Source organism: Phoca vitulina, unplaced genomic scaffold (genome assembly GCF_004348235.1).
Source record: "Phoca vitulina isolate PV1807 unplaced genomic scaffold, GSC_HSeal_1.0 scaffold21, whole genome shotgun sequence".
Lineage (NCBI taxonomy): Eukaryota > Metazoa > Chordata > Mammalia > Carnivora > Phocidae > Phoca > Phoca vitulina.
This window is the reverse complement of record NW_022589724.1, coordinates 11,439,170-11,451,658: the sequence shown is the minus strand read 5'-3', so window position 1 is coordinate 11,451,658 and position 12,489 is coordinate 11,439,170. Positions and strand designations below refer to the sequence as shown.

At 37.2% G+C, this 12,489-nt stretch overlaps 1 protein-coding gene across 1 annotated transcript in view; it reads left to right on the top strand.

The window, feature by feature from the left end:
- Positions 1-12,489, top strand: part of SVEP1 (sushi, von Willebrand factor type A, EGF and pentraxin domain containing 1) — a 192,768-nt gene that overhangs the window by 83,318 nt on the left and 96,961 nt on the right. Inside the window, exons 10-14 of the mRNA XM_032418406.1 lie at positions 160-267; positions 1,190-1,321; positions 1,928-2,122; positions 3,459-3,580; positions 5,470-5,578. Of these exons, the coding sequence (XP_032274297.1) occupies positions 160-267; positions 1,190-1,321; positions 1,928-2,122; positions 3,459-3,580; positions 5,470-5,578 (666 nt within the window). The remainder of the gene's footprint in view (positions 1-159; positions 268-1,189; positions 1,322-1,927; positions 2,123-3,458; positions 3,581-5,469; positions 5,579-12,489) is intronic.

The window sequence follows — 12,489 nt, the reverse complement described above, 5'->3', positions numbered from 1 at the left end:
GGATTACAACAAATCTCATTGTCAAGGGGGGCTCCAGGGCCAGCTTAACAAGGTCAAGGTTCTCCGCTAGCACAAGTAGACTTCAGTTCTCTTCTGCACACCCCCTTGTCATTTTTGAATATCAGTTGTAACTTCTTTCTCTGCTTTCCTGTTTTTTAGATGTAGAACCACCTAGCATAGACTGGTGCAGATCCCCACCTCCGATTCAAGTCTCAGAGAAGGAGTATCCTGCAACGTGGGATGAGCCTCAGTTCTCAGACAACTCAGGTGCAGACGCAGAGACTTTGTGGTCAGCATGGTTAACACTGAATTGTATTTCATTTTTAAAAGCTTTTAAAAAGGATAAAAGAAATGAAAAGCAAATTGCATCTTGTCTAAGTAGAATGAATATTCATATAAGGTAATATGTTTTAATGCTAGGATAATTATATAATTTAATATTACTAATCTTACCTATCCATGGGGTTCCCTTCATTCAGTATCCAGTGCACATTTATTAAACGTATTCATTGAGTCTCTATGTTTACGTTGTCCTGAAGGCATAAACTATGCATTTTAGTAATATCGTTAGTAGAGTTCGTATTCATACTCATTTCTTCAACATTTGCCCCTAAAATCAGAAAAGTTCATAGGAAAGCAGAAAAAAAAAATGAGCAAATACAGTTGAAGTTCATGTTAAAGGTCTCACTAAAACCCAGTAAGCAACAATTAAAAAGGCAAATTAAATAAATTTCTTAATTAAATTTCCACTATTGGTGAGTGAGGGGTAGGGATAATCAGGTGATGGGCACTGAGGAGGGCACTTGATGTAATGAGCACCAGGTGTTATATACAACTGATGAGTCACTGAATTCTACCCCTCAAACTAATAATATCATATATATTAACTAAATCATATTTAAGTAAAGAATTTTAAAAATTTTCCAATATGCCAATAGACTGATCTACTCAAGGAAAATCATTTATTTAGCAAGAATGCCTTATTCTGATGTGGTTTTTGAGTCTAATACTTCTATGTTACAGCATAAATATTGCATCTTTTATTTTTTTACTGGTGACCAAATCAACATAAATTGAATGCCCAGCTGGTTTGTATAAAGAGAAAATGAAAATTCAAATCAAATACAGGAACTGATAAAGTGACTGCAGACCAGTCACCCCAAAACTAGGTCCCTTCTTTCCTCTCTAGGGGCCGTATTGCTCATCACCAGGAGCCATTCACCAGGAGACCTTCTCCCTCACGGGGAGACTATAGTACGGTATACAGCCACCGATCCCTCGGGCAATAACAGAAGCTGTGACATCCACATTGTCATAAAAGGTATTCTCTTCATAAACCTCCAGAAATCTAGTTGACATTTGCCATATATAATCACTATATTTTGTGAGAGAAAATGGACTGTGTGCGGTAGATTCGTAAAGTAAGTATACTGACAGATCTTATTTACGTTTCTCATTGTAATTGCTTCACTTCATGATACATCAAAATATTTTCTTCAAGAGTAGTCTTTAATTAACATGTCATTAACATTTTCACTAAAAGTACAAAATGTTACTGTCATAATTTTGAAGAGCTGAGGAGACAGACTCTGAAAATATGCTTGCTACGTAATGCTATCTAGTTTTCACTCTTATTATAGGAAGGCCACAAATAACAACCCCAAATCAGAAATAACTTAGCATTTATAAAATATATGCACAGCCTCTAATCGTATATAGGTACAGCTTTTCAGCTGTGCCCACCTAGGAACCAAGAGGCATATGTTGTCATGTTCCCACACTAAGGATTTATGATGAAAGTTTTTTCTAGGAATGCTGGTGGACAGGAGGAGTCGTTTTCAAAGTTCAGCTTAGACTCATAGAATTTAATTTATATTAATTATATTGTTTATACCACTGTAAATAATTGTACATTTTTTTTATGCAGCTTCTCCCTGTGAAGTTCCATTTACACCTGTAAATGGGGATTTTATATGCACTCAAGATAGTGCTGGAGTTAACTGCACATTAAGTTGCTCGGAGGGCTATGATTTCACAGAAGGGTCTACTGAGAAGTATTACTGTGCTTATGAAGATGGAATCTGGAAGCCACCATACTCCACTGAATGGCCAGACTGTGCTAGTAAGTTTTAATTTCTTCCTGGACTCCTTTCATATATGTGTGTGTGGGTTTGCGTGTGTGTACATTTCTGAGCATTTAAGAGGAAAATGCCTTACATAGGGATTGGGTTTCATGAGTGAAAAATGGTGCCATGAGGGGCACCTGGCTGGCTCACTTAGTAGAGCATGCAACTCTTGATCTTGGGGTCATGAGTTTGAGCACCACATTGGGCATAGAGCTTACTTAAAAGATGGTTCATGAATTTGAAATGTTTGTGAATAAGAGAAATGTTCAGCCCTTGATTTAAAATGTTAGCCCATCAGAGTCTGGTTATTGATTGCTACAGGACAAGATTCCTTTTAAGGCAAACCCATCTTGGCCCTCTCCTTGTTATCTACCAGAAATAGACTTGTCAGCATGTTGTTCTTGATCCATAAACTTGAACTTATAGTCTCATAGTCTGCAGAGGAGCTTATATTTAAAGTAAGATCCATCATATGTGATGGGGAAAGATCAGTTACAATCTCTTTAGGTCTGATTTAGATTTAGAGCTATTCTATAATCTTAAATATATGTATTGTTATAAAAATAGCCAGTTTTTTTGCCTGGTGTAAATAAATATTCTTTGGAATGAATCTTTGATTCAGTACCATAGATGGAGCTTAAATGCCAATGTCTTGGAAAAAGAATAAAGCCCAATTACTTGAGCTATTTTTTTCCCACAAATTTGGGTAGTAATTAAAAGTTCTACAGTATCATTCACCTCTGTCACAGATTTAGACAGTAGTATTTTAATGCTGATGCTATTAGGAGTCATTGTCTCAGAATATTATGGGACATCTTGCTGTGCCTAACCATGCAAGTTTCTGATCCAAGGAGGAGTTCTCTGTGGGAATTACACTTTCAAGGATTATGATTGTCCATCATATTTAGAAAATTTTCAGTGTATGTTGGTTAAAAATATAATAGAAACATATATGATACAAATTTATGTAAACATAAAAGATATCTTTGACCAAGGCAGGATTTTTCAAAAATTCCCAGAAATATAATTTAAAAATGTTTAAATCTCTTTTTCCCTGAAGTGTTTATTTTCTTAATGTGATTGCAAGCTAAAGAATAATATATCAAAGCAAACCTCATCACTGGATAACTGGGTACAGTGCTACTTGACTCATGGTTTATTATGATCAATTAATGCCTAGAAATTTTTCTTAACTGTCATCTCTTGTTTTTATAGAAATCCCACAAATCGTTTTAGAATCAAAGTCCTAAGTTACAGTTATTCCAAAGACAATTAAATCTTTGTGTTGAAAACACTTAACCAACTGAAACTGTTTTCTCTAACATTTTCCAGTAAAACGTTTTGCAAATCATGGGTTCAAATCCTTTGAGATGCTGTACAAAGCAACTCGTTGTGATGATACAGATCTGTTGAAGAAGTTTTCTGAAGCATTTGAGACTACCCTGGGGAAAATGGTATGTCAGCAGTATTGTTTGTCGGATTTTAAAGGATGCTGTTGAGCTTTTCATAGCCCCTTAGGGTAACCTGCCACTGGAATTCCGTGTCCTGATGATTTCCCACCTCTCTGTAATCCAGACTTGCTCTTAATATCTAGAATTGCTCATAGGTTTTGGACTTCTGGAATGGATTATAAGTGAATCTTTATTAAAACATTTTGAGTTTTTTAAAACATTCTGAGTCAGAAAGCCAGAGAAGTGTGGGGTCCATGTGGTTTGAAAATGTCTGCTTTGTTATTTAAAGTATGACAAAAATGCCATTGTAGACTGTATTTATTTTATGATGAGATAATTGAACATTGAAAGGATTTTCTTTTTCATTCATTTTTGTTTAGGATTCTTTCACTGTTTATAGGAAAGCAAAACAATGTATTTAACTTGTGTTGAGCATCTCAAAGGAAATGTGTTATATACATATTTGTATCCCTAACAGAGTAGTCAGCTTATATTTTGGATAGATGCTAAGGGTAGATTCAGTGGTAATAGATTTGATGTCCAGTGTGAGAGAAAGAGGGGAGCCAAGGAAGTAGGGTACGCAGGGACACGGATGCACAAGTGGGTACCCACGGTGGTAGAAGTGTGTCAAAGGATTTTTTCTGACTTCTATTTTCTCAGTGGAAAAAAGATGAAGAGTGATCAGCTGAGAGAGTAAGGATGGGGAGGAGTTGTTGAGGTTTGGAAAGGGAGTTGATGGTGTAAAATAATTTTCTAGGAAAGCACAAATGAATGTGCTAAAGAAAGGTGGTAGGATTGGCAGGAAGCAGGATTGTATTTTCTCTCAAGCTGTAATTAACCACACGAGTGCACGTGAAGAGAAAGCAGAGCAATTAGTTTAACTAGGGTTATGGGTTCTACAGACAAACGATGGAAGTGGGTGCACGTGAGGGAGTGATTCCTGGTGATGAGCCATAGACTCTAAGACGGATAAACAAGGAGGTGAAGACGTTGGACTGAGAGACAGTGAAGAGGTGGTAGGGCCATGGATTATAAATCTGATGAAGTCAAAGACTTCCGAGAGTAGGAGAGGGTGCAGTTATTGGTAATGACGAGGTCTGAGGTATGACCATGACAGCAAGGAACAAAGTAAGGCTGGAAGACTGGAGGAGAGGGGGAAAAGGAAGTGAGAAGCCAAGGTGATGGAAGGATTAGCCAGGTGGATATAGAAATCACCAAGAATTATAATAGGGACAGTTACTGGATGTTCTTGGAATGAGGGGGTGATGCAGAATGGGGAAAGGTTGTAGGTGGCTGACACACAGAGGGGCCACCTTCTATACCATGAACTTCAGGACTGTGAGGCTCTAAGGAGGGATACAGGAGCATGATCTGGAAACAGCAGGGAAGAGTGAGGAAGATACTTCCTCCACCTCCACACCCACAGTTTAAGAAAACTGGAAAGTGGGGTGTCATTGAGAGCAAAGATGAAGGGACCATAAAGAGAGGTGAAAAAAATAATAGGAGATTCACTGATGACTGGGAGTTCCAGAGGACAGAGGAAGGTTCTGAGGACTTAGAGATGGGTGGGAGATAGAGTCAGAGAAAAGGGATCTAAAGAGCTGTTAGGGGTGAAAGTTCAGAGACAAGAGATATGCTGGGGTCCTGGGCTTCTGGGGATCAGTGACATGCACAGAGAAAAAGGGACTGAAACTAATTCTGGTGGTCCACAAGCACTGGAGGCCTTAGGAAAGGGTGTGGACGAGGGGCGGGAGTCTGTCCAGGAGCATGCAGAGCTCTAGTCCTCTCCTCCCTCCAATAGAGAGAGATGTGAAGGCCAACAGAACAAAGGGCTTATCCAGAGCACATAGAGGTGCAATTTACATTTCATACTCTTCATTTTTTATTTGCAGGTCCCATCATTTTGTAGTGATGCTGAGGACATTGATTGCAGATTAGAGGACCTGACCAAAAAATATTGCCTCGAATACAATTATGACTATGAAAATGGCTTTGCAATTGGTAATTAAATTATGCAGTGTCAAGATTGCAAGATTGATCTGCAAAATAAAATAAGTCCAGAAGAGTGGGGCAAACTAGAAAAACTAACTTTTTTTAAACCAAAACTCTTGAGATGATAAAAACTAAGAAAAATAAAGTCACATTATGATTGCGAAATTTTATTATTGATATGATATCTTAGAATAGTACTAAAGCAATTTTTATATGGCATTCAATTTAAATTATAATTAAGCCATTAATTTAAAATAGTTACACATGTAAAATATTCAGATTTCTCACCCAGAATATATTTAGAATCAATCTATTCGAGTCTGATATACCTTCTAATTGAATTTTCATGTTTTCTCCATATTATCTCTGAGCATTTTTATTAAGGTTATTTCTAACTGATATGTGATTTGTTTGCTGGTGTAGCTGGCCATTTAGCTTACTGCCTTAATATTTCTGGAAGATTTCAGTAGTCACAGTTGGGTCTTTCATTAGTAAAATCATCCACCTTTCTAGTAATTATATTTGTCATTTTTATTGCATTGTTATAAAACTGTCCAACACTTCCAGAATAATGTTTTTAAATATAATAGTGATGGGGGTGCCTGGGTGGCTCAGTCAGTTAAGCGTCTGACCCTTGATTTCGGCTCAGGTTATGATCTCAGGCTTGTGAGACTGAGCCCTGTGTTGGGGTCCACACTGGGCACGGAGCCTGCTTAAAAGTCTCTCTCCCTCTCCCTCTCCCCCCTTTCTCTTTCCCTCTCAAAAAAAATAATAATAGTGATAACAAAATAGTGTCATGGTTAAGCACATGGACTCTAAGACCAACTTCTTATGTCCAAATTCTGGCTCTACCACCTATTAGCTGTGTGGTCTTGAGCAAGTTTGTACTCTGTGCCTCAGTTTCCTCACCTATAAAAATGGGTATATGTATATATATGAGAGTACTGAACTCATAGGGCCATTCTCAGGATTAAATGAATAAGTACAAGTATACCTAAAGTCCTTGGAAGGTTATCTGAGACAATATTAATTGACATTACAGCAGACATCCTTTTTGTTTCTGACACTAATCATATGCATAATATTTTTAGTGACTTAGCATTTAGAGTGATGTTGACATTTGCTTTACACTTTTTAAATTTTAAAAAATATTTCTGCATATATGTTTATTGCAAAAATTGGAAAAATGCTAAAACCCAAAGAATGAAATCAAGATAACTCACACAATCCCATAAATAATTCTATTAATATACTAATATATGTATTACTATATATACATTAACATATATACATATAACTGTACATATGTATGTATATACGCCCATACTACTTTGTAAACTTGAATTTTTAGTTAACATTATATTGAGGACATTTTTCTGTCACTAAATATTATACTTCAATTTCAGTGGCCACATATTAATCAATCAATTTGCCATAACTTATGTAAACAATTTCCTACTGGTAGACTTTTTTCATTTTTAACTGTTACGTAAAACTCGGTGAAAATTTTGGACGTTAAAGTGTTAGAAAAACATGAAGTGGCATTGGCAGTGGCTTGTCTAGAATAACAATGACTCTTCTGTCACACATGACACAGGCTTCCCCTCCCAGATTATTGAGGCAGATTGTTGAAGGTATAAGGATGCACCTAGAGGGAGTCAGGTGTCATCATAAGGCTTTGAGATGGGTGATATTTGTCATCTAATAAGGATCAAAAGGGCAGTTTCTTAGAATCATATGTGGACACGTGGTACAATTGATCTTAAGAGATAAGTCTTCCTCCTTGAATATCTTTACAGTAGGGAGTCACAAAATTAGCGTAATATTTCAAACAACACCTTGGCAAATCATAACGTATTAAAAACAAAGGGCCAATAAATATATTAAAATGGTTTGACTTCATAATAGTCATGTAATTCATATTAAAACTAAAATGAGATGCCCCTTTTGACCTGTCAGATTAACAAATTCAAATAAGAATCATAATACCCAAAATTGGCAAGAGTATAAGGAAAAAAAATTATACTCATAGTTTGTATGCAGGGGAGAAATTGAAGAGCAATTGACAATATGTATCAAAAAGATGAAAAAAACTCAAACCCAGAAATCTAATTCTAAGAATATTTCTCAAGATAAAAATCATGCCAGTATGCAGAGATATACTACATTTTATAAATTCTAAAGTGTACATTTTTATTTGGACATCTCTGAAATTGGAATATATCTTCTCATTGATGGTGCCTTACATTTTATGAAATCCTCTATGCACAAGGATGTTCTAGAATTTTGAAATAACCTAAAAGTTTGGAAAGAGAAACCTGGTTAGTTTGTGGTATAGCCATAGAAGAGAATATTATGAAACCATGTGACACAGAAATGCCATAATATATCATTGAGAAAATTAGAGAAAGATTACTAAATAATATACACATAGTATAATCGTTTGTTAAAGGTATGGTATGTTTATTTCTATTCCAGTGATTCATGTATCTATGTATGCATAAACATATATGTGTGTGTTTATATATTCATAGAAGAAAATCTTGCCTAAAATGTTCTAGGCATTATTTCTATATGGTGGAATTGTAGGTAATCAAAAAGTTTTTTGTCTTGGCTCATCTGTTTTTTTTAAATTTTTTATTATTATGTTAATCACCATACATTACATCATTAGTTTTTGGTGTAGTGTTCCATGATTCATTGTTTGTGGATAACACCCAGTGCTCCATGCAGAACGTGCCCTCCTTAATACCCATCACCAGGCTAACCCATCCTCCCACCCCCCTCCCCTCTAGAACCCTCAGTTTGTTTTTCAGAGTCCATCGTCTCTCATGGTTTGTCTCCCCCTCTGATTTCCCCCCCTTCATTCTTCCCCTCTGCTATCTTCTTCTTCTTCTTTTTTTTTTTTTCTTAACATATATTGCATTATTTGTTTTAGAGGTACAGATCTGAGATTCGACAGTCTTGTACAATTCACAGTGCTTACCAGAGCACATACCCTCCCCAGTGTCTATCACCCAGTCACCCCATCCCCCCCCCCCCCACCCCCCACTCCAGCAACCCTCAGTTTGTTTCCTGAGATTAAGAATTCCTCATATCAGTGAGGTCATATGATACATGTCTTTCTCTGTTTGACTTATTTCGCTCAGCATAATACCCTCCAGTTCCATCCACGTCGTTGCAAATGGCAAGATCTCATTCCTTTTGATGGCTGCATAATATTCCATTGTATATATATACCACCTCTTCTTTATCCATTCATCTGTCGATGGACATCTTGGCTCTTTCCACAGTTTGGCTATTGTGGACATTGCTGCTATAAACATCGGGGTGCACGTACCCCTTCAGATCCCTACATTTGTGTCTTTGGGGTAAATACCCAGTAGTGCAGTTCCTGGATCGTATGGTAGCTCTATTTTCAACTTTTTGAGGAACCTCCATACTGTTTTCCAGAGTGGCTGCACCAGCTTGCATTCCCACCAGCAGTGTAGGAGGGTTCCCCTTTCTCTGCATCCCCGCCAACATCTGTCATTTCCTGACATGTTAATTTTAGCCATTTTGACTGGTGTGAGGTGGTATCTCATTGAGGTTTTGATTTGGATTTCCCTGATGCTGAGCGATGTTGAGCACTTTTTCATGTGTCTGTTGGCCATTTGGATGTCTTCTTTGGAAAAATGTCTGTTCATGTCTTCTGCCCATTTCTTGATTGGATCATTTGTTCTTTGGGTGTTGAATTTGGTAAGTTCTTTATAGATTTTGGATACTAGCCCCTTATCTGACATGTCATTTGCAAATATCTTCTCCCATTCTGTCGGCTGTCTTTTGGTTTTGTTGACTGTTTCTTTTGCTGTGCAAAAGTTTTTTATCTTGATGAAGTCCCAATAGTTCATTTTTGCCCTTGCTTCCCTTGCCTTTGGTGATGTTTCTAGGAAGAAGTTGCTGCGGCTGAGGTCGAAGAGGTTGCTGCCTGTGTTCTCCTTTAGGATTTTGATGGACTCCTGTCTCACATTGAGGTCTTTCAACCATTTGGAGTCTATTTTTGTGTGTGGTGTAAGGAAATGGTCCAGTTTCATTCTTCTGCATGTGGCTGTCCAATTTTCCCAACACCATTTGTTGAAGAGACTGTCTTTTTTTTTTTTTAATTTTTTTATTGTTATGTTAATCCCCATACATTACATCATTAGTTTTAGATATAGTGTTCCATGATTCATTGTTTGTGCATAACACCCAGTGCTCCATGCAGAACGTGCCCTCCTCAATACCCATCACCAGGCTAACCCATCCTCCCAACCCCCTCCCCTCTAGAACCCTCAGTTTGTTTTTCAGAGTCCATTGGAAGAGACTGTCTTTTTTCCGTTGGACATTCTTTCCTGCTTTGTCGAAGATTAGTTGACCATAGAGTTGAGGGTCCATTTCTGGGCTCTCTATTCTGTTCCATTGATCTATGTGTCTGTTTTTGTGTCAGTACCATACTGTCTTGATGATGACAGCTTTGTAATAGAGCTGGAAGTCCGGAATTGTGATGCCGCCAACTTTGCTTTTCTTTTTCAACATTCCTCTGGCTATTCGGGATCTTTTCTGGTTCCATACAAATTTTAGGATTATTTGTTCCATTTCTTTGAAAAAAGTGGATGGTATTTTGATGGGGATTGCATTGAATATGTAGATTGCTCTAGGTAGCATTGACATCTTCACAATATTTGTTCTTCCAATCCATGAGCATGGAACGTTTTTCCATTTCTTTGTGTCTTCCTCAATTTCTTTCATGAGTATTTTATAGTTTTCTGAGTACAGATCCTTTGTCTCTTTGGTTAGATTTATTCCTAGGTATCTTAAGGTTTTGGGTGCAATTGTAAATGGGATCGACTCCTTAATTTCTCTTTCTTCTGTCTTGTTGTTGGTGTATAGGAATGCCACTGATTTCTGTGCATTGATTTTGTATCCTGCCACTTTACTGAATTCCTGTATGAATTCTAGCAGTTTTGGGGTGGAGTCTTTTGGGTTTTCCACATAAAGTATCATATCATCTGCAAAGAGGGAGAGTTTGACTTCTTCTTTGCCGATTTGGATGCCTTTGATTTCTTTTTGTCATCTGATTGCTGTGGCTAGGACTTCTAATACTATGTTGAATAGCAGTGGTGATAGTGGACATCCCTGCCGCATTCCTGACCTTAGGGGGAAAGCTCTCAGTTTTTCCCCATTGAGAATGATATTCGCTGTAGGTTTTTCATAGATGGCTTTTATGATATTGAGGTATATACCCTCTATCCCTATACTCTGAAGAGTTTTGATCAAGAAAGGATGCTGTACTTTGTCAAATGCTTTTTCTGCATCTATTGAGAGGATCATATGATTCTTGTTCTTTCTTTTGTTAATGTATTGTATCACGTTGATTGATTTGCAAATGTTGAACCAACCTTGCAGCCCAGGGATAAATCCCACTTGGTCGTGGTGAATAATCCTTTTAATGTACTGTTGGATCCTATTGGCTAGTATTTTGGTGAGAATTTTTGCATCCATGTTCATCAGGGATATTGGTCTGTAATTCTCCTTTTTGATGGGGTCTTTGTCTGGTTTTGGGATCAAGGTAATGGTGGCCTCGTAAAACGAGTTTGGAAGTTTTCCTTCCATTTTTATTTTTTGGAACAGTTTCAGAAGAATAGGTATTAATTCTTCTTTAAATGTTTGATAGAATTCCCCTGGGAAGCCATCTGGCCCTGGGCTTTTGTTTGTTGGGAGATTTTTGATGACTGCTTCAATTTCCTTAGTGGTTATAGGTCTGTTCAAGTTTTCTATTTCTTCCTGGTTCAGTTTTGGTAGTTGATACATCTCTAGGAATGCATCCATTTCTTCCAGGTTATCTAATTTGCTGGCATAGAGTTGCTCATAATATGTTCTTATCATTGTTTGTATTTCTTTGGTGTTGGTTGTGATCCCTCCTCTTTCATTCATGATTTTGTTGATTTGGGTCATTTCTCCTTTCTTTTTGATAAGTCTGGCCAGGGGTTTATCAATCTTGTTAATTCTTTCAAAGAACCAGCTCCTAGTTTCGTTGATCTGTTCTACTGTTCTTTTAGTTTCTATTTCATTGATTTCTGCTCTGATCTTTATGATTTCTCTTCTCCTGCTGGGTTTAGGCTTTATTTGCTGTTCTTTCTCCAGCTCCTTTAGGTGTAGGGTTGTGTACTTGAGACCTTTCTTGTTTCTTGAGAAAGGCTTGTATTGCTATATACTTTCCTCTTAGGACTGCCTTTGCTGCATCCCAAAGATTTTGAATAGTTGTGTTTTCATTTTCATTGGTTTCCATGAATTTTTTTAATTCTTCTTTAATTTCCTGGTTGACCCATTCATTCTTTAGTAGGATGCTCTTTAGCCTCCATGTATTTGATTTCTTTCAGACTTTCCTCTTGTGATTGAGTTCTAGTTTCAAAGCATTGTGATCTGAAAATATGCAGGGAATGATCCCAATCTTTTGGTACCAGTTGAGACCTGATTTATGACCTAGGATGTGATCTATTCTGGAGAATGTTCCATGGGCACTAGAGAAGAATGTGTATTCCGTTGCTTTGGGATGGAATGTTCTGAATATGTCTGTGAAGTCCATTTGGTCCAGTGTGTCATTTAAAGTCTTTATTTCCTTGTTGATCTTTTGCTTAGACGATCTGTCCATTTCAGTGAGGGGGGTGTTAAAGTCCCCCACTATTATTGTATTGTTGTCGATGTGTTTCTTTGCTTTTGTTATTAATTGCCTTATATAATTGGCTGCCCCCATGTTAGGGGCATAGATATTTACAATTCTTAGATCTTCTTGTTGGATAGACCCTTTAAGTAGGATATAGTGTCCTTCCTCATCTCTTATTACAGTCTTTGGTTTAAAATCTAATTTGTCTGATATAAGGATTGCCACCCCAGCTTTCTTT